The sequence below is a fragment of the Macadamia integrifolia genome, chromosome 14 (genome assembly GCF_013358625.1).
Source record: "Macadamia integrifolia cultivar HAES 741 chromosome 14, SCU_Mint_v3, whole genome shotgun sequence".
NCBI classification, from domain to species: domain Eukaryota; kingdom Viridiplantae; phylum Streptophyta; class Magnoliopsida; order Proteales; family Proteaceae; genus Macadamia; species Macadamia integrifolia.
In genome coordinates, this window is record NC_056570.1 from 10,621,937 (window position 1) to 10,648,680 (window position 26,744).

Consider the following 26,744-nt stretch of genomic DNA (forward strand, 5'->3'; position numbering starts at 1 on the left):
ACCCTAACTCAAACATTTATGGTTGGTTTGCTCGTGCGGACGATTATAATTCAGGAGGCCCAGTTGGGGATTATCTCCACAAAAATGGGGACTTGAAAACCGTTGCTGACATTGCACAAGAAGCAACAGAACAAACAAAGATTATTGTGGCAAACCTAACCGACAAACTTGATGTCACAAATGATACTATAGATGAACTAGAGTACAAGTTCCATGAGAAGACTATGTCCTTGAGCCGGACAATGGAAGAGAAGGACAGGCTACATCAATCTTACAATGAAGGTTTGTAGACCCCATGGCCATCTTACTTCTCTCTGTTCTCCCCTCTTCCTATTATTATAACTAAAATGTACTTACAATGTTACGTATATATCTCTTCATCAGAAATGAGTAGGTTGCAAAACATGTCACGTGATCACACTCGTAGGATCCTCGAGGAGAACGAAATGTTGAGATATCAGTTGGATTCTCAAAGAAGAAAACTTGAGCTGCGGTCTAAAGAACTGAACAAACGGGAAGCCCTAAATGAACTTGAGAGGAGAAAACAAGACGAGGAGATTGAGAAGGTTTGACTCCCTGGTCAATATATCGATCATATTTTAGATCTAGTGAATAATATTATCAACTATTGAAAATATTTAGTGGCTAAATCACTCTTCTTTCACTTTCAGTTCATGTTATTCCTTGACACATCAGGTTGGTGACTGAAGGGAAAAAAACTGTCCTTTTTTCTCACTGATTAATTTGAATAAAGAAAGTTGTTCACATTCTTGGTAAAAGTTTTAGTTTCTATGTCGCACTCTACATATATTTCTTTATACCAATGAAGGGGTTCTGAGATAATTCAATCTGGATTGGCTTGCAGTAAACAATATATCATATGGATTAGGCAGCCCTAACATTTTTAACTATTGAAAGGTCAGTTTTTTACCTGTAAACTGATGTGCCAAGATAATCCTGAATGAGACCCTTGAGTGATCCAACACATTTCCAGTTTATTGCATATTTAAGCCAGAAATAGGATTGGCTATTACCTTACATTGCTCAAATATCAATCAGAAAACATTAAAATTCTATTCCATCTGTTTCAGCGTCCTTTGTCCTCGGATCAACTAAAATTTCTGTAACTGTGTTATGAAAGGAGGTATGACAACCAAGCAGCACATGACTAGTTGTGGTATAAGTTTTCTGATACAGATGTCTTTCTGTCCTTTCAGAATGTTTTTAAAAACAATTCACTTCACATCGCATCCATGGAGCAGAAAAAGGCTGATGAGAATGTCTTGAGGCTGATTGAAGAGCAGAAGGTATGCTGCATGTTGTAAACCTTGACGTCTTGACCCAAAATTATCCTTCGAAAGATAACAATGTCCCTTCTTTTAGATAATGTATTTCTTCATTTGACTGGAATCACAATGTGCAGTGGGAGAAAGAGGCAGCTTTGAGTAAGATACTTGAGCTGGAGAAGCAGTTGGATGCCAAACAGAAATTGGAGTTAGAAATTGAGGAGTTGAAAGGGAATTTAGAAGTGATGAAACATATGGTAGGTGAAGATGATACGGGAGTTCAGAAAAAAATGATGGAGATGAACGAACAATTGAATGAAAAGATAGGAGATTTGAAAGATGTAGAAGATATGCATCATGCTCTTATAGTCAAAGAGCGCCAGAGTAACAATGAGCTACAAGAAGCTAGTCAAGTATTGATTGAAGTATGATATTGTTGGTTATTATGTTTTTCCTTTTGATATTGTTGGTTATGGTTATGGTTATTATGTTTTTCTTTCTTTTCGTTGAGCATCTTAACCTAGGGTTCTAGTGGTTCCTGTTGGATCCATATTAGATCAGAAAGAAAAGTAAAGAGAAAAATAAGAATCTCAACAATATTCTGATCTGATTTGACTTAAATCTGCAACCTGAACCTGGGAAAAAAGTGGTCAGTCCAGCAATTGGCCAGCTTAACCCTAAAGGTTTAATACCATGCTACACAGAGAAGAAACAGTGTCTTGAATATAATCCATTGGTATGCCAACCTGATACCGAAAAATAGGGTGGGTTGGCCAGGCAGGTTAAGAATTGCCAAAGCCACCCTTTGCTTGATTTGTAAGTAATCTAGACTGATGTCTATATATAGAATATCAATCTATAATAGAACCATGCAAGGGTGAAAACCAACAATTCAATTGTTTTCCTAGACTGAATTATCTGATGCAACTTTTGTTTTCCCTTTAGGGCTTGCAAGATATGTTAAGAGGGAAAATGTCGATTGGAATCAAGAAAATGGGAGAGGTTAACCCAAAACCATTTCAAAAGGCATGCAAGAAAAAATTTCCATGTGGAGAAGCATCAGTTAAATCTATGGAACTTTGCAGCTTATGGCAAGAAGAAATCAAGAATTCAGGATGGTATCCATTTAAAATTGTCACAGTCAACGGTACAGCTCAAGTATGCATCAATCTCCATCATTTTCTTCTTCACTTATAGAATCTACTTTATATGCAATCATCATGTATTCATGACTTCATGTTTGAGATAACATCTGTGCATTTTCTTTTTTCCTAATCGAGGTGATTATCTGTAGCATCAGAAAAATTTATAGTCCTCATGCACATTCTCTCTTGAGGCCATATGTTTCATGATTGCATCCACATACTAAATGCCAACATACTCTTCTTTGCAGACAAATTAAGGTTATATTTATTTCTTTATTTTGGGGACACACACAAATTTTATTAAGAGAGATCATGGGAGGAAAACCTCCTATGAGAAACAGAATGTACGAACAAATGAGGAGAACCCACGAAATGTGCGAAGCACTCAAAAACAAAGCCCCTTGAGCAAGCCAGTGGGCCTCTACATTAGAGGAGTGAGGAATATGCAAAAAGAAAAAAAACAATAGAAAAAGAAGACACTAAAAGAGAAATATCCTCAACTACAATGCTAGTATTCCAATCTAAGGAAACAGAATTGCCCCCAAGGGCATCAGTAACAACTACACAGTCCGAGTGAACAACCAGACACTGGAGGCCCAAGCACTGAGCCAAAAGAAGCCCTTTGCTGATGGCTTCAGCTTCCACAACAGCAGCAGAAAAAGCAAACCCCATTCTGCGCTTGCAGCAACAGTACGACCTCCACAGTCCACTCAGTCCTTGAGGATCACTCCCCTGCTCCCCTGAAGACTCTGGGACCTCCAAGCACCATTGGAAAAAAGGGAAAATGCACAGGAGGCAAAGCAGTAGCATCAGCAGGGGTGGCAGGGGAGGGAGAGACTGGAAACATTGGAAACATAGAGGCCAGAAACACACGCCCATTTTCCACAATGATATTAAATGCAGCCACAGTATTATGAAGGACCGGTTCCACGAACTCAAAAACGGCTTTATTCCTGGCTTTCCAGATTTCTGCCAAACGAGAGAGAGGATCAAAGGATATCAAAATCCTGTTTATCTGGCACATCCTTAAATTTCACAAACAAATAATAGCCATTCTTTAAAGTGTGTACCGTTGAACTCCCGAGTATTAAATCTTAGTGGGGAAGCTAAACAGCACATTTCTGCAAAAGGGCAGAGGAAAAGATATTGAACAACTGACTTCTTGTCTGATTTACATAGAGGGCAAAGAGGGTTGGGGGCTAAGTTCAGTAGGAACAAGAGCTGCTTAACTGTCAGGGTATTAGAGGCACATCGCCACAGGAAAAGTTTAATCTTGGGAATCAGATTCAATATCCAATTCATACCCCAAAAGGGATCATATGAGTCAGAAGCATGGCAATCAGACTGTAAAGCATTAAAGTACGCAGATCTAACTGAAAACTTGCCATCTTTTGTCAGCCCCCAAAACCAACTGTCCTTCCTGGCTGAGATAGACAGAGGAATTTGAATAGCCAGAACTTTTGAAACAGAGAACAGAGATTTAATGACAGGGACATACCAATTGTCAAAACTAGGATGGATAAGATCAGAAACTTTACATATATGGGGAACCCAAGGGGGACTATTGACTTTCCGCTCATAGAGGGAAGGCAGCCAAGAGTCGATGTAAATAAAAGCTTCAGACCCATCACCAATACTTCTCATAATCCCGTGTAGATCTTATCTACCCCTCATTATTGACTTTTCCAAGCCCAAGAACCCGTAGGCCTAGGGGTAGCAAAAAGAAAAGAATTATGGAATATTTAACTTTTAAAACCCTGACCCAGAGGGCCTCACAATTGTGAAGAAATCTCCAACATCGTCTTGCCAATAGAGCTAGATTAAACTTACCTAAATACCAAAAACCGAGGTCCCAGATTTTTTACTTCGGCAAAGACCAGCCCAATTAACCCCAAAAACCCCTTCCCCGTATTACCCGTCCACGAAAACTACCTCATTAAGCGCTAAGGCACCTCACAAATACAAACATGAACATAGCAAAGGAGGGGATAGCAGTGACCACAGATTTAAGAAGAACTTCCTTACACTGGCTGAGAGAAAGTTTCCTTCCATCCCGTTAGCTTGGTTGGACCCTCTCAACAATATTAGAGAAAAGAGCACGTTTTGCCCTCCAAATTCAGAGGGCAGACCCAAAAACTTTCCATGGTTCAAAACTCCCTTGAAACCAGATATGGTTACAATCTCCTTCTTAGACTGAATAGAAGTGAACGGGCTAAACAAAATGCTGGACTTTGCCATGTTAAACTCTTGACCTGAAGCAATCCTATATTTTCCTAGGGTATTCATAATGAAGTGAGCTTCCTGACTCCTAGCCTTTGTGAACATCATACATTCATCCGTGAAAAGAACATGGGACACATGGGGGCCCAACCTATTAGTGCAAATCCCAAAAATGTTCCAAGAGGCCAAGGATTAAAGTATTGGTATCGGCTGCCATATCGGTCGCTAAATTTAAGATACGTATCAGAGGGTATCGTATCGGAGATATGCTAAGTTATGCTAAAGATCAAGGATTAAAGTATCGGTCGACTACATTGAAGATACGTTTTGGAGGGGTATCATATCGTATCGGAGATACTTTAAACCATGCGAGAGGATTTGGCTTAAATGAGGAAAGAGGAAAAAGCCTCTTGGCACAAAATAAACAAGCAAGAAACAAAGATACAAAATGAAAGAAAAACCAGAAAAGCCGGAGATCAATTTGTTCCAATGACCAAAAGTCGAAGTTAGGATCCTAAACGGCACAAACAGGTCAAAGCTTCAGGAGAGAAAATAATCATGACCACTAGTTGCCGAACCTTCGAGAGAAATATATAGTAAAACAAGTACAAAAAAATCCAAAGAACAACAGAATCGCCTTATAGAGAAGGCTCTTGTTCTCTGCTGAAACGAGAAAACGCCTCGCATAGGAGGAGAAACCCTCACATGAGAGAGTCAAGCCCTAACTTGAGGGAAACAAGAAACCCACTTTGGGAGAAAACGTGAAACCCTCATCTCATACGGGAGAGAGATATGGAGTTCAATTTTACTGCATTGAATCTTGCTAAGATGACAATAAGTAGAGATTTTCTTCAGAGGATCCTCACACCATGGTTGAAAATATCAGTACATATAGTACCATATTGGCCGATAAGTATCAGTATCGGTCGGCATCAATACGATACATGTATTTTAAAAAATTTCTATGTATCGAAGCTTATTGTATGATACAGTACAATATGCTTACGATATGATACAATATGCTTCGATACTCATCGATACATACCGATACTCTCGATACACACATTTGAGCCCCAAACAATTGAATTACGTGCGGTATACTCTGATATTCGCCGATACTCACTGATACTTATCTACAGATTCCATTTCACTTACAAAACAGAGCTTGTTCTTTTCGCTAGCAATACTTAAGTTTCCAAAATTTGAAGCACAACTGCTCTTTTACCCAAAAGATATTACAATCTTGATTTATCATTCTTTTATATACTCCTTGTCATGAGTTTCGGCATTCTCATATTGATCATCTCCTCTAGTTTATATCTGTAGAGCCCTTGCAGTCAAATAAGTGTCTTCCGTTTGATTTCTCCGTTGAACTTCTATATGAATCATCACAACTAGTGTCATCATTTCCATTTAATGTTGTTTGTCCTTGCAACAAGCAAAATGTGTTAATCCTTCCACAAAATTAAACGTTGTATCTCATGTCATGATTGCTCAAGATACTGCCACCATCCCTTTTGCAGTGTTCTAGTATTATTTTGTTATAAAAAGTTGGATGGAAAAATCAAACAATCAAATTTGTTTTCTTCTTCTTCTTCTTCTTCTTCTTTTTTTTTTTTTTGTATTGTTTGAGTAGATTTAGGTAAAACAAACTAAAGCATTTCATCAAACATGATGTTCTTGGGAAGTCAACAATGGACCCTTACAATATGTAAGAAACTTCATCCTTTTGAACAATTTTAATTGAATACACTTGTCTCTAAGTAAGTTGTTCTTCAATTTAGTGTTTATGCATTATACATGTTATATATAGTGTTTTGCAAAAGTTTATAAAAATGTGTTTCTTGTCCATTTATGTGTGTATCTTTAGTGTACCTTAGCATATTTTTTATACAATAAAATACCCTCTGATACTTCTCTTAAATTTACCAGACCGATACGGCGACCGACACCGATACTTTAATCCTTGCATCACTCCCAATTAGGGTTATAATTGGAAACTTAGAACTTCTCTTTTAACCTCACTGAAATTATTGGAAATCATTTTGTCTGGTGTTGAGTTTACAGAAAAACATTGGGAAATTAACACATGAAATTCCTGTCTCATGCTTCAGGACACAGTAGATAACGACGATGTAAAGTTAAAAATTCTAAGGGAAGAGTGGGGTGACGAGGTTTATAATGCTGTTATTATGGCCTTGCTGGAGATCATTGAGTACAATCCTAGTGGAAGGTATCCTATACCCGAGCTTTGGAACTTTAAAAAAGGAAGAAAAGCCACATTAAAGGAGGTTGTCATTTATATATTTGAGCACATAAGGGTATTGAAGCACAAAAGATGAACAGGCAAAGGTTAGCACTTAAAGTCTAATATTTTATAGGTACTCCAACAACACTTTATTGTTTCTTTAGAATTGTACTTGGTGTGAATTCTATCCATCAACTGTTGTCATCTCAGCCTCGTTCTATCACTAGCACAACCTTATGCATTTGAATTCATTCCTGTGGTTTTTGCAGATGGAAATATGCATATGACCCAAATAAGTAAGCATGTGGAACCATAATTTTTGAAAAGTGTTCAGGACTTGGTTCTCAAACAATGTGAAGCCATTGCCACTCCCTAATGCATGTAGTTTATGTGGCTTCAATAAAATGGCACAGTAAGACGATGTTTAGACAGACCAAGCCTCATCTGGTTTGATGTCTGTTCAGGGTTCTAAAACTCTTTTAAGTGGAACTGCTTTTAAACAAAGGAAGGTCCCCTAGCACCACAAAAAATTGTCTACTCTATTTGAACTTCAGCTTGTCAATGTACACCATTATATCTAACATGAAATGGAGCCAAAATGGTCAAGTTGTAAAAACTGGGCTAACCAGCATGCATAATGAGGTTAGAGTTTAGGCATGTTTCTGTAGGACAAATAATCATAGAATGATGCATTTTGGTCCATGTTGCAAACCCTGCGGATTGGACGGTATATTTTGAGGTACGAATGGCCCTTAGAGCATTTCTTTTGGTTGAACACAGTTGTTTGTACTTCTTTCCTTCTATATTTGGTTCCTTTTTGTGCTCTTCTGAACACTGAGAAGACCAGATCATATCTTAAGTGATCCTTGATGGAAGAGCACTACTAAGAAGACCAGATCATACCTGAAGTGCACCTTGACGGAATAGTTCATGCAATTTCTTACTCTCAGCTTACTGGTTCAGTTCTTCATGTATAGCCTAAGCATCAACTTTTGCTAGTTGAAAGTTGGTGGAGTTCTTGTTGCTTTTCATACAAGGACCTGTTTTACTAAACTTGCTTGTTACAGTTTAGATCGTTAAAGCTTATGTGCAATGATGCCTTGAAAAATTTTCTACTCTTAATCTTCAACTATATCTTACACATCACAAAATTTTAGCTGGTTGTTAGTTCCCTAGTGCTCAAACCTATAAAGCAGTAAAAGTTTGGGCCGAGAGTCCTTGATTCAATGGTTTGAGGATACATGGTTCCAACATGCCTTTAGTAGTATAGCAATTCCCTTCTCCGTCATTTTTTGTAGGCATTATAAAATAAAATGTTAATGCAGGCCTGGTTTAAATTTTGGGCCAGGTTTTAGAATAGGCTTGGGTTGGGCCTTAATTTTTGGGGTTTTAAGTTAGAATGTAAGGTTTGTGATAAACTAAGAGAGAAGGAGAGAAAGAGAGAGGAGGAAGAATCGGTTGGAGAGGAAGAAGATGATGAAGAAGAAGAATGGTAGAATGTGTGTTGTGAGTAAAGTCTCACTTACACCAATATGTTACTTCACTAATATAGTTACATGATATTACACATACCTCCCTAAGGAGAAAAATGAAAAATAAAACATATAACGACAAATTACTAAACTGCCTCTAGGGAAACATAACTAATATATCTAACACTTCCCCTCAAGCTGGAGAATAAATATCATGCATTCCCAGCTTGGACAGTAGAGAATTGAATTGATGATGAAGAAGACCCTTTGTGAAGATATCAGCCAGCTGATCTCCAGTACTCACAAAAGACGTGCATATGTAACCAGTGTCAATCTTCTCTTTAATGAAGTGTCTATCCACCTCTATGTGCTTTGTTCTATCATGCTGCACAGGATTGTGGGCTTTACGTTGTCACAATAAAGCCTCATAGGTGCCTCAGTATCAAATCCCAACTCTTGGACCAACCTTCTCAACCAGAGAAGTTCACACATTCCATGAGTCATGGCTCTAAATTCTGCCTTTGCATTAAACCGAGCCACCACAGCTTGTTTCTTGCCCCGCCATGGAACTAGGTTTCCACCTACAAATGTGCAATAACCTGAAATATATCTCCTATCAGAGACTGAGCCAACCCAATCTGCATCAGTGAAGCCTTCTATCCTCATATGGTTATGCTTGGCAAAAAGTAGTCCTTTCCTGGAGAGGACTTCAAACATCGCAGAATGCAGTAAACTACATCCAAGTGCCCACTCGTGGGAACATGCATAAACTGACTAACCACCCCCACTGCATAAGTAATGTCTAGACGAGTCAAGGACAAATAAATGAGCTTCCTAACTAGCCTTTGATATTTCCTTACATCAAGAGACGGGCCAGCATCGTCTCCCAGCTTATGATTTTTCTCAATATGAGAACTTGCAAGCTTGTAGCCTAACATTCCTGTTTCTTTCAATAGGTCTAGAATAAACTTTTTTTGGCATATATTTATGCCCTTTTTAGATCTAGACACTTCAATCCCCAGGAAATATTTTAAGGGTCCGAGGTCCTTAATCTCAAACTGTTGGGCTAAGTAGTTCTTCAGATTGGCTATCTCAGTCTTATCATCACCAGTTACCACAATGTCATCCACATAGACAATCAAGGTTGTAATGGTGCCATTACCATGCTTGGTAAACAAAGTGTGGTCAGCCTGACTTTGGGAATAACCATTCTTCAGGATAGCCTATCGAAACCTTTCAAACCAGGCCTTTGGAGACTGTTTAAGGCCATACAGGGTCTTCTTAAGAAGACACTTTTCCTGCAGCAGAAGGGAACTTAAAGCCAGGAGGAGTTTGCATATACACCTCCTCTTCTAAGTCACCATGCAAAAAGGAATTCTTCACATCCAATTGATAAAATGGCCAATCTCTATTTGCTGCCAGAGACAAAAGGACCCTTATAGTGTTATGCTCAACCACAGGAGCAAATGTCTCCTGATAGTCAATCTCATACACTTGATTGTATCCTTTTACCACCATCATTGCTTTGTACCTCTCAATAGTACCATCTTACAGTTACTTGATTGTGTAGACCCATCTGCATCCAATTGGAGTTCTCCCTCTTGGAAGGTCAACCAATTTTCAGGTACAATTTTTTTCAAGGGCTTTCATTTTCTCAGTCATGGCTTGCTTCCACTTATAGTCAGACATGGCTTCAGAAACATTCTTGGGAATAGAAGTAGATGAGAGAGCAATGGTAAATGCAACAACTGTAGGGGAGAGAGTCACAGGAAACAAATTGGGCTATAAGATTAGTACAAGCTCTCTTTCCCTTCCTAATAGCAATAGGAATATCTAACTTTGATGGGGAATGAAGGATATTACCTGACTGAAGAGGGTAGATCTCAGGAGTTGGATTCAAAGAGGACTCTTGGCAGGTCTTCTTGTTCCTCCTTGTGTACACAATGGCCTCCTTTGCATTTCCTGAACCTGAACCACCTCTTGAATGATCACCGACATCAATAATATCCACCTCTTTGTGTTTCCCAATGTCAAGCATAAAAGGAGAGATAGACAATGGGAAAAGAAAGGGGATCTCATTAATAGCCTTTTCATCTCCATTATGCTCCCCCTGAAAAGGATGCTGAGAAGAGGCAAAAAATGGTGCAAACTCAAAGAAGGTGACATCTTTAGAGAGAAGCCTTCGTCTGGAAGAAGGATGATAGCACTTATATCCCTTGGTAGTGGAGTATCCAAGAAAGATGCATTTAAGGGTCTTGGGTGTTGGTGTATGATGTCTTGTATTTCGTCGCAGTTTAAATCCAGGGAGTACTGGTGCAGCACCTAGATAGGCAGGACGACGGTCACGCTAGCCGGTTAGCGGGCCGTGGGGGTTGCAAGGGGGGCAGGAGGCCCCCTTGCATAGCAGGGGGTGCCGCTCGAATTTTTTATTTGAGAGCAATTGTGTACTTTCCGGATTAGAGTTTTTTCGCTATATATTTGTAGTGAGGGTTTCTTTCTCTGTAATGCAAGCAATGCTGAGAGGTGTGAGGATGAGCGCTGTAACCCTATTCTCCATTGATAGTGAAGCAGGATCTCATCTCACCGTGGACGTAGGCAACCTTGCCGAACCTCGTAAAATACGTGTGCATTGTTTGTTTTGTTTTTCCATTATCTTCTGCATCGTTTTAGGGTTGCGTTTCTATATTGGGGTCCAGTTTAGTCCGTGAAGACTTATTAACATGGACATAACAGATACACCCAAACATTTTGGGGGGAAGAGAGAAAGAAGAAGACTGAGAAGACAAGATGTCCAAGGGAGTTTTGGAGCCAAAGAGCTATGTTGGCATACGGTTGATCAGCAACAGTAAGGAGAGCATTAGACCAAGTTTTAGGGACATGCATGCCAAAGAGAAGATTCCTACTGACCTCCAACAAATGGCGGTTTTTTCTCTCAGCTACCCTATTCTATTGGGGTGTGTCAACACAAGCTAGCTGATAGATAATGCCATAGTCAGTAAAAAAGTCTTGAAAACCACCATACATAGACTCCCCCCCTTTGTCAGAACGAACAATTTTAATTTTGGTGTCAAACTGTGTACATACCATATGATAAAAAATTTTAAAGGCATCATACACATCACTCTTGTGCTTCATCAGAACAGTCCAAATACACGAGAAAAATCATCAATAAAAGAGACAAAGTAACAAAAATCAAGTAAAGAGGTAGTAGTAGTGGAGGGCCCCCAAACATTGGAGTGCAAGGGAACAGTAGATCTATTACCATGATAAGGATAAGAAGAACGATAATGTTTAGCAAAAATATATGGTTCACAATGAAAGACATGAGAATGGGGAAAAGAAGTAAATAAATGAGACAACTGCTTCCTCATAACAACAAAAGATGGATGTCCTAAACGTTGGTGCCACATCACAGAATCCACAAAACTGCTATCAGTACGTCCAGGCACATAAGACTGAGCTGTAGCCAAAAGAGGTGATTGAGGTTCAAGTAGGTAAAGTCCTTTCTCTTCACGCCCACTGCCAATAATCCTCTTCGTCACCAAATCCTAAAAGAGAAAATGGAAAGGAAAAAAGGTGACACAACAATTTAAGGATTTTATCAGATGACTCACAGATAAGAGATTATAGGTGAGGTCAAGAACGTGAAGAACATAATCAAGTGAAATGGAAAAAGTAATAGGAATGCTACCTTTACCAGAAATGGAGGAAAGGGAGCCATTGGTAACCTTAACCTTATCTCTACCTGAACAAACAGAGTACGTATCATAATAATGGGACGTACCAATCATATGATCCGTAGCACTAGAATCAATAACCCAAGATGGTGCTGTGGAGGGGGCAGATGAGGAAACCTACAATGCGGAAGTTGAGGAATCTAACACTGTAAGGGAAGAAGATGATGAGCCTCCCAGTTGAGACATGAACATGCGGAATGTTGCAATGTCATCCCTAGTAAGGGAACTGTGCTCTGCTTGTGGGCTAAGAGTAGACCCTGAAGAAGCATGCTTGGCCTCAACACTGTGGGCTCTAGCTCCCCTGCTACGTCCACCATGAGCACCACTAGTACCACCACGCATGCCAGGAGGTCGGCCGTTAAGAACCCAGCATCTATCTTTGGTGTGCCCAGACTTCCCACAATGATCACAATGTCTATCATCCCCACGAGGTGGGCCTTGGCCTCTGCCACTACCATGCCAATCTTTCTGAGAGCTAGTAGTAAGAACTGACCACTCAAGAGGAGAAGCATGTGCCATGGCCACTCGCCTGGTCTCCTCACTCTACAAATGGCTACACATTTCATCAAAGGATGGAAATGGAGATCGGCCTAATATCTGTATCTGGATCGGCTCATACTCGGGATTCAACCCACCAAACAAAATAAGAACCCGCTTCTTCTCAAGTGTCCGATAAACCTTAGCTTTATCCTCAGGATTGGACAGTTGGAGGTCTCTATAGTCATCACACTCCTCCCAGAGATAAAACTCAGAAATGGTTTTATCTCCTTGCTTCATGCCAATAACCTTCTGAAGTAATTGATAAACCTTGGCCGAATCACCCACATGATCAAAGGTTTTAGTAACACTGTCCCAAATATCCTTGGCAGTTTCTTTCCTCATAAACCTTCTTCCAATTTCAGGTTTCATGCAGAAAATCAGTCATGTTATAACAGTGGAGTTTTCAGTCTCCCACTTTAGATATGTCGGGTCATCTAGTTGAGGAGCCTTAATGGTACCTGTAATATACCCTAGCTTTCCCCTGCTCTGCAAGGAAAACTTCATAGAATGAGCCCAACCCAAATAGTTTGTGTTGTCCAACTTCACAATAGAAATCTGAGTATGGGGGTTATCAAAAAACATAGGAGTAGGAGGGACACTACTCGATGCACTGGCTGAAACATCACCAAAGAGGGCTCCAAGCCCACTAACTTCAGACATCTTGTGGATAAGGAGTCACAAACACAATGGGGAGTACACACTCTACCCAAAAATCCCTTCACAAATACTCAAAGATAAATCCCACATAGAGAAGAAACACTATGCCAAAGGAAAAAACTGATCAAGGCATACTTTAAGAGAAGCAAGATAAGTCATAGCACTCCGCATAATTATAGAGAAGACTTTGCATAACATGATCTTAGATTTTCCTGTTACTTGAAACAAAAAAAAAAAAAAAATGGAAATCGAAGTTGCTGCAGGAATCTACATTATTAGCAATTTTTTTTCTTTCCCTTCTCATTGACGTGCTGCTAGTACTTACCTTCAGCAAGACAATATGCAATTTTGAACGCTTCTTCCATTGTTTTTGGAAGTTTTGGAAGGAGTAATAAATGGATCTGAGGGAATCTTGTTAGATGGGAATGAGGGTGATTGATAGGGCGCATTGGCTTCATTTCTTGTGGCCTCTACGGGTAAAATGTGTCACACCCTGCCCTCACATAGCACGGGTATGCAGCACTAGACACCTCACCGCATCCAGTCAGCCTATTCTCTGCAAGATCCGGACTCAGGATAGTCTACAACACCATAATACACAACTACAGATCAGAGATTCGCATATATTACAGTTACAAAATAAAATCCATAGCCATCCAATGTCTCTAAGTGATACCATAATTTACAGCTATCCATATATTACAGTTATCCAGAATAATTCATAAACCGAAGAATATGTACACAAAAAGGTATAATATCTCTCAAGTAGTTCTACACATCAGAATACCTAGATCAGCCAAAAGAGTGATCTCCACGGAGGCATATATACACAAAAATAATAGTCAGTGATAAGTCTACTCCTCATAAGTACTGGCCTCCGTAGGCACAGTCGTCACAATCACAGACGGGTCTATGGTCGAATTCATCCTCTGGAATATGGGCTAGGTGATCCATGGCCACTGTCTCATAATCATTGCTGAGAGTCGGCAAAATACTGCCTTCGTCATCTAGAAAGAATAAATAATGGGGGTGAGCACGTTATTACTCAGTGAAGTGGTGGGGCAAGCAAGCACACACAATACAATATGCAATGCATGCTCACACTGTCAAATGATGCTTATGAATCCATTTACTTATTTTACTACTCCCTAGTCCATTACGAAGTCTGATAATAAATGCTATATTGCTACGCAACGTAGGTGGTATTCCCTACCCTGTACGTTGGGTCTCAGGAATACAAGCTCGTTGCAGGCAGGAGTTAACCAGTCCCAGTTAGAGCCTCGGTCCCCCGGTTAACCCCTAATTAGTAACCCCGGAAAATCAGGCATACAGTACGTTGTATCCTGCTATCATCCGTCTCAGGTACAGTACGTCGTACCACAGAAGTGTACTATTGATCAGACAACCACGTATGTCGAGATTAGTCAGTACCTATCCCCCTACTGACAAGGGGTTGGAGCACTTGGGGTGGTGATCCTAACCCAGCATGTCTACATGATGCACAACCAATCATCACATGCACACATAAATCTTGGGCACCTACAAGTGACCCATCTTACCGGTCTTACCTTTTTCAACTCGAGTTTACCATAATAGAGATTTCCAGAATAAAAGATATAATGCACACATTATTATGTATGAGCACAGAATACAGGCATAAAATAAAATAAAAGAAACACTCCATAAAAGATCAGGCACCCACTCACTTTGGTATTAGAATTAGATGGATTCCCTTTCTGCACTGAATAGATTTCCACACTGCTAGTCAAATTCCCTATACCAGAACATGTTTAAAATATCAATAATACAAATAGATATTACTATCAACCTAGAGTAGATAGGGTTATTCCTGTTCTCAATCCTTTCCTACTTATTCTTAATCCAAGAAAATCCCTTTTTATTTCTATCATTTACCATATTGTCCTCCATATTTATTTGCAGGTTCTCAGCAGGTGCAATGGGTTTCAGGTTCCCTTTGGAATTTTTTCCTGTTCTTTGGTGTTCAGATTACATAAATGAGTTCTATTCATCATTTGGACTTCTATTGACCTAAATTGTGGGTCCAATTACTGAAATTCAACTGGGTACTTCTTAATTCTGCAGTAATTTCAGAAATTAATAGTATATATTCGAATCCTGTGCACTCAATCCAGAATACCCAGAATTCTTTGCCTCAATTTAATTTTTAAATCACTTAATTACATCTACAACTGACCTGTAGATAGGAATTGTAAAAATTTGAAAGGATAATACAATTCCTTAGGCTAGGGTTTCATAAAATTCTGATTTTCAGCCTTTAAATTAAATGAAATTACTGACTAAAGAAAATTTATTATATTCTAGGGTTTCATCTATACCTTAGTTCATCAAATTAGGTTGCTACAGCCCACAGGTATTGGGGTTTCCTCTACTAGAATGATACATGGGTCTCAAGAGGTCTTTGGCTGTACTCAATTAATGAAAACCCTAATTCCATGCATGAGAAATGTCTACCCTAACCCTATTTCAGTAGGAAATTACTTACCTAAACAGAGACTTATCCAGCTGCTGTCTCAAGTTCAGCAACTCTCTCTTTATCTCCTCTTCCTCTTTCCTTTCTTTTTCCTTCCTTCTTCTTTCTCTCTTCTTCTTCTTTCTGTTCATAGTGAATAGCAGCTCAAAATAGGGTAATTCGGTGATACCCTACCCCTATTTATAGTCCCTTCCACCGATTTAGGCCTAAGGCCTGTTTGGTGGAACTTAAGTACATATTTATATATAACTATATATATATATATATACTCTTATTACTTTATAATTAAATTATTATCTTAGCTTTTCCCACTAATATACTATCAATAAGACTAGTATGAGGCTCTTCACCCAAGGGCAAACTGAGGATTTTAGGGGGTAAAGAGGTGGGGCCCAGAGATCCAAAATTCTGTTTCTGCTAAGCCAACCGGCCGGCCAGGTCACCCAAAGCTCTCCCACCGGTTGGGCTAAATTCAACCCCTTATAGTCTATAGCACCCTCTATCATAGCTAATCCCTTTTGTAAGTTGTAAATCACATGTTGACCCACAGTTCTTGTTGATTCTTCCAGCACTGTTGGCAGGCTATTCAGGTACATGTAGGGTCACTTTTCCCTTCTTGGCATTCCACTACTGCCAACCAGCCAGTACTGGCCTTCTCTATCTGATATTTTTTTCCTATCCACAAATAAGGTAGAGAAGTAAAGGGTATTACAAAATGGGTTGAACTTCTCAGCTTCAACAGCTAGTCCATGAAATCTTTTTCTCTTTGTGTAGACGGCGGAGTAGCTTTCTATGTGAGAGTTAGAGGCAAGTGAAAGTTTACTAGGACACTTGGGTTGATGTTGAATGCATGGACTAAAAATCGAATCATAATTGGCGGAATTGGCCAATTCATATAGGAATCAGGGTATCAGTGGAATCAACCAACCCCGATTATGATCAGATTCCCAAAACCCATTTCGGAATCGGTCACGAATTCAGTTAGATATTCATTTACTAACATTTTGTAAGGAGGAAAAATAATGAATTTATTCTTTCGTAACCTCTTATTTATGGCAAGAAATTACTTAAATGTATTGCAGTTCTTTCCAGAATCCATTTAGCATTCTCCTCGGGCTCATGATATAAATCTTGGGTGATAAGAGGTTGCAATTATTAGAAAGAATGGTGGAAGTTGCAATGATCTTCTGGCTGCCATAAGAGTGGGTTATTTTATATTCTTTCGGAGGGTGAGTAATTAGCTTGATCCTACAAATTAATCTTTTTCCCCCTCTTAAGTTGGTTTTCATTCAGTATTTTGCCTCCTTACAACCTTTTTTTCGGATATTTTTAATTGATTGAACTGTTTTGAGTGGCAACAGACCATTTTCCTCCCAATAGGAGGCTATATTCAGACTTTGCAAGTTGTTGCTGGTCTGACAGTAGAGAAGGGATAATACGTTGTCTCGGAATCTGGGATTTTTTTAAAGGGGAGGGGGGGTCATTCACTAACTAAGAAATTGCTAAGTACCATATGCAATCATAAATTTGTAAGTGGAGTCATGCATTCCCATACAAACCATGTTTATAAAATAATTTGTTTGTTGTACTTTGGGTTCCTTCACCAATATTTCTGAATTTCTACCAAATAAAATAAGAAAAAAAAAACAATATTTCTGAACTTGATTCCTAACCCCCCCCCCTTTTTTTTTTTTTTTGGTGGAACTTGATTCCTACCTTGAAGTCACATGATTCTGCTACAGCCATGATTAGCTTTCCTAATTCCTATGAATTTTATTTTTTTTAGTATCTTATGGGTACACATGAGAAACTTATTCCTGCCCCTTCCCCTCTCCAAATTTTTATTTAACCAATGACTAAGTTTAAATTTGGATTTGTTATTGATAAATTAGAGGCGGATATTCTGGTTTTGTCCTCGTAATTAGCTGACTATTAGTAATTAGGTTCATAATTGGATAATTTGGATGATGTCAATATTCTATTGTATGTCCTTTTTGTTTCTCATGAGAGGTTAGTTTCTCTGTGCTTTTTGTTTTGCATCGTCTTGATATCTCTAAAATTCCAGGCATGCTGATATCACAATGCTACCCATGATATACAATTTTCAGATGCTTTAAGGAATATGATGGCTGTCAGTTTACCCACTGGTGAGCCAAAAAGCTTCAACCGTAACATGGAAATTGCTAATGACGTGAATTATTAGAGTCGAGGATTATCCACAATGTATATCAATGGAAAAGATGGATAAAATTCGGAAAAAACAATTAAGTTTGAAGCATTATCTAGGGAACAAGTTTTAGGTCCTTCATTGCAGCGCAAACCCATACTGATTTAAAGGAAGTCATTGAATATTCTGTCATTTCTTCTTTTCTCCTTTGTTTCCTTAATCCAGTCTGACTTGTCTGGATGACACTAGTTACTGAGCTGTTTGTTTATATGTTTAGGTATTTAAGTGATAATTGTTTTCTCTACTAATAGTCACCTGATCAGAAGGAATGAATACACTACTGCTTTCTGTAATGCCTGAACTGATATGATCAGAAGACCTATATTTTGAATAGTTAAAAACTCAAATAATAACTGATCAACTCACTTTTTTCCCTCTATACCAACTATTATGTATTTCATTTAGTGTACTATTCCTCTTTTAGGCCAATAAATGGGTACATGTAAATGCCAAAATTACTTTTTGGAAGTTAAAAGCTTTTGTACAAAACTGTCAAATGGTCCATATTGCATTCTTCCTCTTTTTCAGTATGCCTTTCCAAGCTAGTAAGTTTTATAGCTCCAATTTTCATGTTGCCATTTCTCTTATGTATCTTGTTGGTATGGAAAACTTTTCATAGTGGTTGCCACATTGGCTAGAGAGTCTGCCATTTTCTCCTTTTATTGCTGTTGGCATGTTAGACCACAGGCACTATTTCATTGCCCAATCTTGCTTTTTGACATGAGGTATTGTTTCCTTCTGGCTACTGTGTATTAAGTGGTTCAGTATGGTTGGGGTTATTCTCTCAATTTTAGTTGTCAACAGCCTATTAAAAAAATGATGGATGTAGAGCCATTGATCATGTAAGTTTAGCACATAAGTGTTGTTTGGGATTCCAATGGAATGAAATGTTCAAGGATGCAACCTCAGCCCATACCTGTCTGATCAGAGGAAAAATTTTGCTTTCTAGAATTATTTTTAATATTTTAAATGTGACCACTTTCCCCTTAAATGCCATCTCTTGTCTTCCACAGATGTCATTTTACTTCCTAATAATTTTGTTGAATTATTACTTGAGAAGAACATATAATTACATCACCAAAATTTGTAAAAGGTGACCATATTTTTTTATTGCAATATGGAGAAAGGAAATAAGTGAAAACTACATGTGAAGAAATAACTTTACCAGAAGCCACCAAACAAAAATAAAAAAAAACAAATGGTAATGAAATCTCAGTTGAAACTGATAAAAAAAAATATGAATGCTTTTTTAATCATCATAACAGATACACAGGCATTTAATCAACATGCTACAAAATTGGGAGCTTTCCTAACTTGATGCTTCATCTACTCTATCAATTCCATCCTAGGGTTCGGACCACATAAAGTTATCCTATATTAGTTTTCTTACGAGTTTTTAACCATATTTTGAAAGATTCAGGATGGGCCTATGGAATTCTGTTTATGCCACATCATTTTGATGGAGTAGGGTTTCATGATGTCTGGACAGGAGGATTGGGAGGCTACAGCTAAAGGTTTATTGTATGGGTTAAAGAAAGCGGACAGCTTGAGGCCGGCCGATTATTCAAGCAATAGGGACGGAATCCCAGTTTTTGAAGTATGTATCCTGCCAATTCTAACTGATTGTGCATGATGGCCTTTGATAGATTTTTGGGGGTAATTTTTGCCAACTTTGTATGTATTTATGTAAAGGGTGATGAAATATTATGTATCTACATAAAGGATGATGAAATTGGTCAAAGTTAAAGGTTGGGCTGACATGGCTAGACATAGGAGAACTCATGTTTTGCTTTCAGGGAATTCTGTAAATATTCACACTGGGTTGTAATTTCACCTGATGTAGTCTGATGGGTAATATGTTCAGTCTCTCCCTCCCCTCTGTGTTCCATCTATTGTCTTATCTGGCTTATCTTAATAGCAATTGATCTGCAGCATCCATCCATATTTCTTGGTGTTTATACCTCTATAATCTTATAAACAAAACTATTTCGTTAATCAAAAAAATGGCCCATGTGATTTCTTTCAGTATTCCTATGTAACTCATCCATAACCAATCCAAAGACATGTTGATTCATCTTGGACCCTTGGTTTAAGCGTAACAATGAAGAATAGGTTTAGCCTAGAACTCATGGAATGAATTAGATGGAGGATTTAGTACTATTGTTTTGAAGAAATGGTTTTAAGGCTTAAGTCTCTTATTTTGCAGATTGAAGTCTTTAAAAATTAGGGCCATTCCATGTGCCCTTAATTCCAAAACAAACAAACAGTGCAGGTCCTCTGTGGGCTCTGTATGGTTGTAAAGGGAATTTAAGAGAAGAAATGGTAAATTTTCAAACTTAGAAAGGAAAATTTTATAATCATGCTCCGTAAAAAGTTCTAACTCAAAACAGGAGAGAAAAGTTTTCCTTTAGCTGTGAAGGCAAAAGGTTTCATGTATATACACAGTCGTGCCTTCAACTTTTGGATGGGGAAAGAAAAGAATGCATTATTGCCTCTTTCCATTCACATCCTACAGTTAAAAGGCAGAGCCGTATGCGTACACAGCTATGCATAAAAACTGGGTCCAAAAATAAATTTGAATTTTCAATCACCTAGGGTGAAATTGTTCATGATTCAAAATATCCTTTTCCAGTCTTGGTAGAGGGTCAAAGGGGGTGGATGAGATTCACCATGGTGCAGAAAAACTCGGCCCAAAAAAATACATAATTGTTACTGCCTAAGCTTTTTTTTTGTTTTTGGGTAATGTAAACTTTACTTTGTAGACGTATGTGTACAGCCAGTAGCATCCTTCACACAAAGATCATGGAGCTCCAGAGTGGATTCCCAATCTGTCACACACATCAATGACAGGGCTTTCCTGGCCAAGGCATCAATGACAACATTCTGAGCCCTTAGACTATAACAAAAAGAGATCAAATCAAAAGAACCGGAGAGAGTACATATGTCTATGATGATTGGTACCACAAGAGGTGAAATTAGGTTGTGGTCCAGAATATAATCAATCGTCTCTTTGCTATCACTCTCTACCATCAAACGAGAGAAGCCATTTGCTAAAGCCATTGCTAAAGCATTCCAAATCGCTAGAGCTTCCCTTGACAAACCAATTGAAAGTGATGTGGAATGGAAACTGCCTTAGATTGTACTCCCTTGGGATCTCTGTATATCAGCCCTAGACCTCCCTTAGTACATCCTAAAGAGAGCGTCATCACAATTCACCTATTGCACACCAATTGGTAAAGGGGTCCATCTATTGGTAGAAGTGCTCGGTTCTTGCTGGATTGGAGGTTCGCTAGCTACTGGAGGAGCTATAGTAGAGCAAAATTCCGAGAAAGCCTTTTTAGCCACTCTTATAACTTCTTGTGGAGACCAAGATTTCCCAGTAAAACATAGGTCATTCCTTGCCCTCCACAAATTCCACATGATGAAAGAGGCTTTTGATAGACCTTCCCTCGCCTTCTTATCCTCTTTGAAGATTGAGTCCCATTGCTTTAGCCAATCCGACAGCTTTGGATAAGTAGGTGGAGAATAGAAGAGTGAGCAATCAAACCAAACATGTCTTGCAAAAGGACAATCAAATAGAAGATGATCTACTGTCTCAAGTTCATCACCACATCGGATACAACTTGTTTCCATCTTCACGTCTAATATGTAAACCTTTTCCTGTAGCTATTCGTTCATTGCAAGTCCTCCAAATGAAACTCTTAATATTTGGCAAAGTTTAAATAGACCAGATCAGATTCCAAACAGACTTTGGGATCATATCCCAGCTATGGACTCTTGAGGTTGATGTCTCTGTCCTCTGTTGCTCCAACTTTGAGAGCATGCAATAAGCTGACTTAACTGACAAAGCTCCAGTGGGATTTGTTCCCCAAACCTGCCTATCCTCCCCACCAAATAGGCCCAGGGGTATTTGTAAGATTGCCTCCACATCCTGGATAAAATGTCTCAAAAGAGATACCATCCATGTAACTTCAAATCATTGCACATATCTTTCTTTTTTCTTTTTCTTTTTTTTTTTTTCTTTTTTTAAGTAAAAATCTAAAGATTAAATATGAACCATTACATCTACGTCCGAATAAGCCTGAATTTGGAGAGTGGATGGTTACGGAGGTAACAGCCCAATGTCTGATGAGTCCATGATAAACATGCAAAAAAGTAGGGATCACACTCAAAACCCATTGCACATGTCTTTTAAAAACCGGAATCAAATCAACCTCATTTTGAGAATTGAGAATCTAAATTGGGGTATTCCGGTAATCAGAAATATTGGGATGAGAGAAGACATAACACCTATTCTTTTTGGTCGCAACTTATCCCCCTTGTTCGCCAGTGATACGATTAATTTCGGATTTTCTTTTTTTAAATAATATTATTTCTACATTTTCAAATAAAGTAACAGATAACGATAAAATTAAGGAAGAAAAGAAAATAGAGATATTATTAGCAGATATAACGTTTGTGTTAAAAAAATACATAAGCGATTTATGAAAAGAAATTGTAGAAAGGTTCTCAGTTCTCAAACCTAAAGAACGACAATGTGATACTCCTTATTATCTGTCTGGCTCATAGACCCATGAACAATTTAATTAGCATCAACATCTATCAACAAACGATGGTTGCTCGCAGCCAGGATCCCTGAATTGGCTCTCATCTTTAGTTGTCGAATCTAGTGGCATGTCTACCCCTCCGTGGAAGACCATTCATTTTCGGCTTTTTCTCGCTCTTTCTGATCTCATCTGTATTCCTCTCGATGTGGCACCTGATTAATTACACTCACTACATCCCTAAACCTACATCCTCCATGACCATGCTTCCCTCTAAAAATCTACACTGCAATTTTTATCCCCTTACATCCATGTAGAAGATAGCACCTGAATTAGGAGTAAAAATCTTTCATTGTATCTAATAATCTCCTAAACTCTCAAAAAGTAGGCAATATCCCATTCTGGAAACTACAGCTGCTGAGTAGATCTATAAATCTCCATTTGAATTTCTGATGATCTCAAACCATGTCCCAAATTTGAGCTTCTAGGCACCCTTTCTCTTCAGATCCAGATAGAAATCCATCATACCTTGAACACATAACTACCCACTCTTCATCACAAATCACGGGCTCAATGCACTAAACTGAGAATCAACTATTAAACAACAATAAATTAATTGAAATGGAGAAAATCATTGTTGTATAATGGAGCTTTTACTCAATTTGGAGGAAAACCAAACCTAGTTCAGAAGTAATATGAAAGTATTCAGAACATGAGATCTCCCTGTGATGATGATACATGAAGAAAACTAACATTTTAAAGGACCGATTAACTAATCTGAATTTATTAGTTCAAGTGTTAAAACTTTAACATCTAGTTCATAACCAAAGGAAATTAAATAAAGGGTTAAGAAAAAATAGGTAAAAGTACATTAGAAATGCCATAATTAATGAAGATAGAAGCATTAAACAAATCAAGACTACTAACACAATTTTTCAGGAAGGTTCAGCTGACTCATCAGTGGTTCTATAGTGGTACCAGTTAGCATCTGAAATACCTTTCTTAGCAATATGATTCTCCTTCCCGTTTCTACTAATGGGACTCTATAATCATAGACAGAAATGTATGCAGCAATTCAAACCTTGTTAATACCAGAACATCGCCTCTACTGGGGCAAGGGAGTGCGAAAAAAACTTTTCTTCCAGCAAAAATAAAAAGATGTTTCCAGTCTCAAGTCCCAACAGAATGCAGATGTAAGTGCAAAATTCCAACTTCTAAAGATGATGCACTCACCCAACCAGCAAAAATTTCTGGAGAAGACGTCATCCTTCTGAAAGGAAAGATGTTGTGCTAGGAGGACTACAGAAACCACCAACGAACAATGCAAACAGATAAGCTTCCACTGAAGGGAGAATCCATCGCCTTTCGTCACCTAAAATTCTGATCCATTACAGAGGAATGACAGAACTATTGTCAAAGAACCCACATAGTCACTACTTTCCAACACGCTAATTCAATTCTAGATGAGACACAAGGATGATAAAAGTTGAGAAGCAAAAAAGAAATAATCAACTTAATATATCTCAAAAAACTCAAAGTCCCTAAATTTTTGCCAACTCCCTAAAAACATTAGGAAGAATTCTCTGACATAACTAGATGTACCCAAACTCACCACTCAAATCTGGAATTCTTCTACAGTAACGATAAACCTGAATGCAGACCCTGTCCTGCCCGAAAAACAACCACAGAGAGAGAGAGAGAGAGAGAGAGAGAGAAAGAGTAGCCAGAAGGATTGGAACCATATAAGGTATTTAAATCGGGAAATTATTCCGTGCCATGGTCGGTCTAACGATCAGTCTTATTGGGTGCCTGCTGGTCCAGCCCAGACCAAACCGAAACTGAAATGTTCTAAATCCAAAATCAAAACTGAACCGTTAGAGGTAACGGTTGGTCTGGGTTTGGGTTTTCCAGTCAGTACTAATGGTTCAGTGCAATTTTTGACACCTCCTAATAACAGGACAAATGTTAAGTTCCATTAAACCCACAAAAAACTAGGCCAACATGAAATGCGAATAAAAATATTTTAAGCTTCATGAATCGATCCGTTTCTATGATAGAACACTCAACACATTCAACTAATTTTAATGCAAATATTTACCTCAAGGAAACTAGCTACAAAATGTACCATAAAAAAGCCCTCTGGAAAACAAGATATATTGACTGAAGTGGTTACACAAACAAAATTTCAGGGAAGATAAAACTAGAATAACATGAGAGAGAGTATTCATGAGATAACAAAGCACACAAAGACACAGTGAAACAGAAACAGCAGAACATATACTCCTCACAAAAATTTACAGTTCCTTGACAAAAAATGAGGGGATGCAAGGCTCTTGCAGCATGTGCATCTACATCTATTTCTGCTTCTAATGGTTATCAGGGAACCATCCTCACATCCAACTGCTTTAGCCAAGCCTCTAAAACAATAACATTAAAGATTCACCGTTCACGAACTAGGAAACATTGTTCAGTAATGGGAAAGGAAAATGCTCCATGCAACAAACAGATAGGTTGATTGATGCGGATCCGGGTTCCAAAAGCTGGAATCGGATCGCTTAGGGCCTACAATAATGACAAAATATCTCAATTTAATGGTTGAGTGGCATTCTTGTAATTTCAGTAACAATCAAGTGCATTACTGATAGCATAACAAGTGACAGGGACAACTGAGATAGGAAATTAAAAAAGAAGGGGTATTCTGGAATTACAAAAGATAAGGAGCACTTTGGACAACAAATCTCGATCTCCAGGGCTGGTCTCGACCTGAGGCTTCATGTAATGAATTGCAGCAGCTGGATGATTGTAGACCCAGCTTCGACAAGCCTCAACAGTTACCAAATCAGACCTGTCATGAACCTGCAACTGATTCTGGCGGTAAGCTTCAGTTCAGGACTGAAGCTGGACTTTGATCTCAGGTTGGAGGAAGAGGAAGGCTTTGGAGCTGGGACTTTGGGGTTTAGTTCTACAAAGGAAAAGGAACCTACAACCAAGGCTTCTGGCTGAAAATTCAGTGAAACCTTGATCTGAACCTGGTAGGATCACCCAGAACAGAATATTCCCAGGTAAGGGAAATATAGAGTAGGGAAATAGGGAAAACGATTAGAAAGAAGAAGAAGACAAGGAAAAACAGAAGAGGGATTTCAGAGGGAGTTAGAGAGAAAATTTCAGAGAGAGGCAGGGATGGGAGGAAGCATTCACGGCAGCCATGGTTTCATCCAAAAACTCTTTCAATTTCATTCAATTCAAAATTCTCAATTGGGTACAATAACTCTATTTAAAGACCGAAAGTAGACCTACTTTCCTATTTGAAACTGAAACAAATATTGCATCTAATCTAAATAGAAATAAAATCTCACGCAATAAGAAGTCTACCAAAAAAATTCTAACTCTAAAAAGCAAGAGCAAAGAAGGAATCAAATCAAAAGATATTTTAAATCCAACGCCCAACTGCATCAACTCTCCCGGTCTTAAAAGAACTTCAATCCGCTTAGGTCGTACTCCCAAAATACCCTTATAAATCAACCGGCGATGAGGTGGTACGTATCTCAAAGCAAATGACGGGAACGTAACTCCATAAAGAGGGAGAGTAGGCTGACGTGTCACTGGAGCATGAGTAAGTCGTTGACGTGGCATGTCAGATAACGCGTGTGGCGTCATTAAATATGTACGGCCTCCTTGCTTTACCTTGATGCTGTTCCGTACATCATCATAGAGAACACCAGCATGTCGTTGCCAAGGTCGCTCTAAAAGAATGTCGCATTACACCAATGGGGTGACCAAGCAAGATACATGGTATTGTTATGGCCCAATCTGTAGATGTACTAGAACAGTTGCAGTGGTCTCTTTTCAAGCTGTGGACCCAAAACCTTGCATGTGAATCTTCTTGAAAAGTTGCTTATGTGGAAGGTTGTGTGCTCGAACAAATTCAATAAAGATGAAGTTTGCTTCTACACCAGTATCAACAACTGTATGAATATCAATAGGATTAAAACCATACAGGAGAATACCCTTTTGTCTAAAAAGAGGAGCCTTGTCAACTAGCCTGCTTGATAAGGATGTAAAACTAACAGAATGAACTTCGACGTCATCATCATCATCATAGTCAGTATCATCTACATCAAACGGATAAGGATGTAAATCAGGATCAACATCATCA

At 38.6% G+C, this 26,744-nt stretch overlaps 1 protein-coding gene and 1 long non-coding RNA gene across 2 annotated transcripts in view; one reads left to right on the forward strand and one right to left on the reverse strand.

Moving 5' to 3' along the window:
- Positions 1-19,912, forward strand: part of LOC122060615 (factor of DNA methylation 1-like) — a 21,314-nt gene extending 1,402 nt beyond the window's left edge. Inside the window, exons 2-7 of the mRNA XM_042623745.1 lie at positions 55-282; positions 385-566; positions 1,218-1,307; positions 1,424-1,711; positions 2,232-2,444; positions 19,534-19,912. Of these exons, the coding sequence (XP_042479679.1) occupies positions 55-282; positions 385-566; positions 1,218-1,307; positions 1,424-1,711; positions 2,232-2,444; positions 19,534-19,677 (1,145 nt within the window). The 3' untranslated portion in view covers positions 19,678-19,912. The remainder of the gene's footprint in view (positions 1-54; positions 283-384; positions 567-1,217; positions 1,308-1,423; positions 1,712-2,231; positions 2,445-19,533) is intronic.
- On the reverse strand, positions 14,170-16,059 carry LOC122061275. Its single transcript, XR_006134610.1, has 3 exons — positions 15,830-16,059; positions 15,012-15,079; positions 14,170-14,312 (listed from the first exon to the last, which is right to left on the reverse strand). It is a non-coding gene; the product is annotated as an uncharacterized LOC122061275 (long non-coding RNA).
- Positions 19,913-26,744: the final 6,832 nt, after the last annotated feature.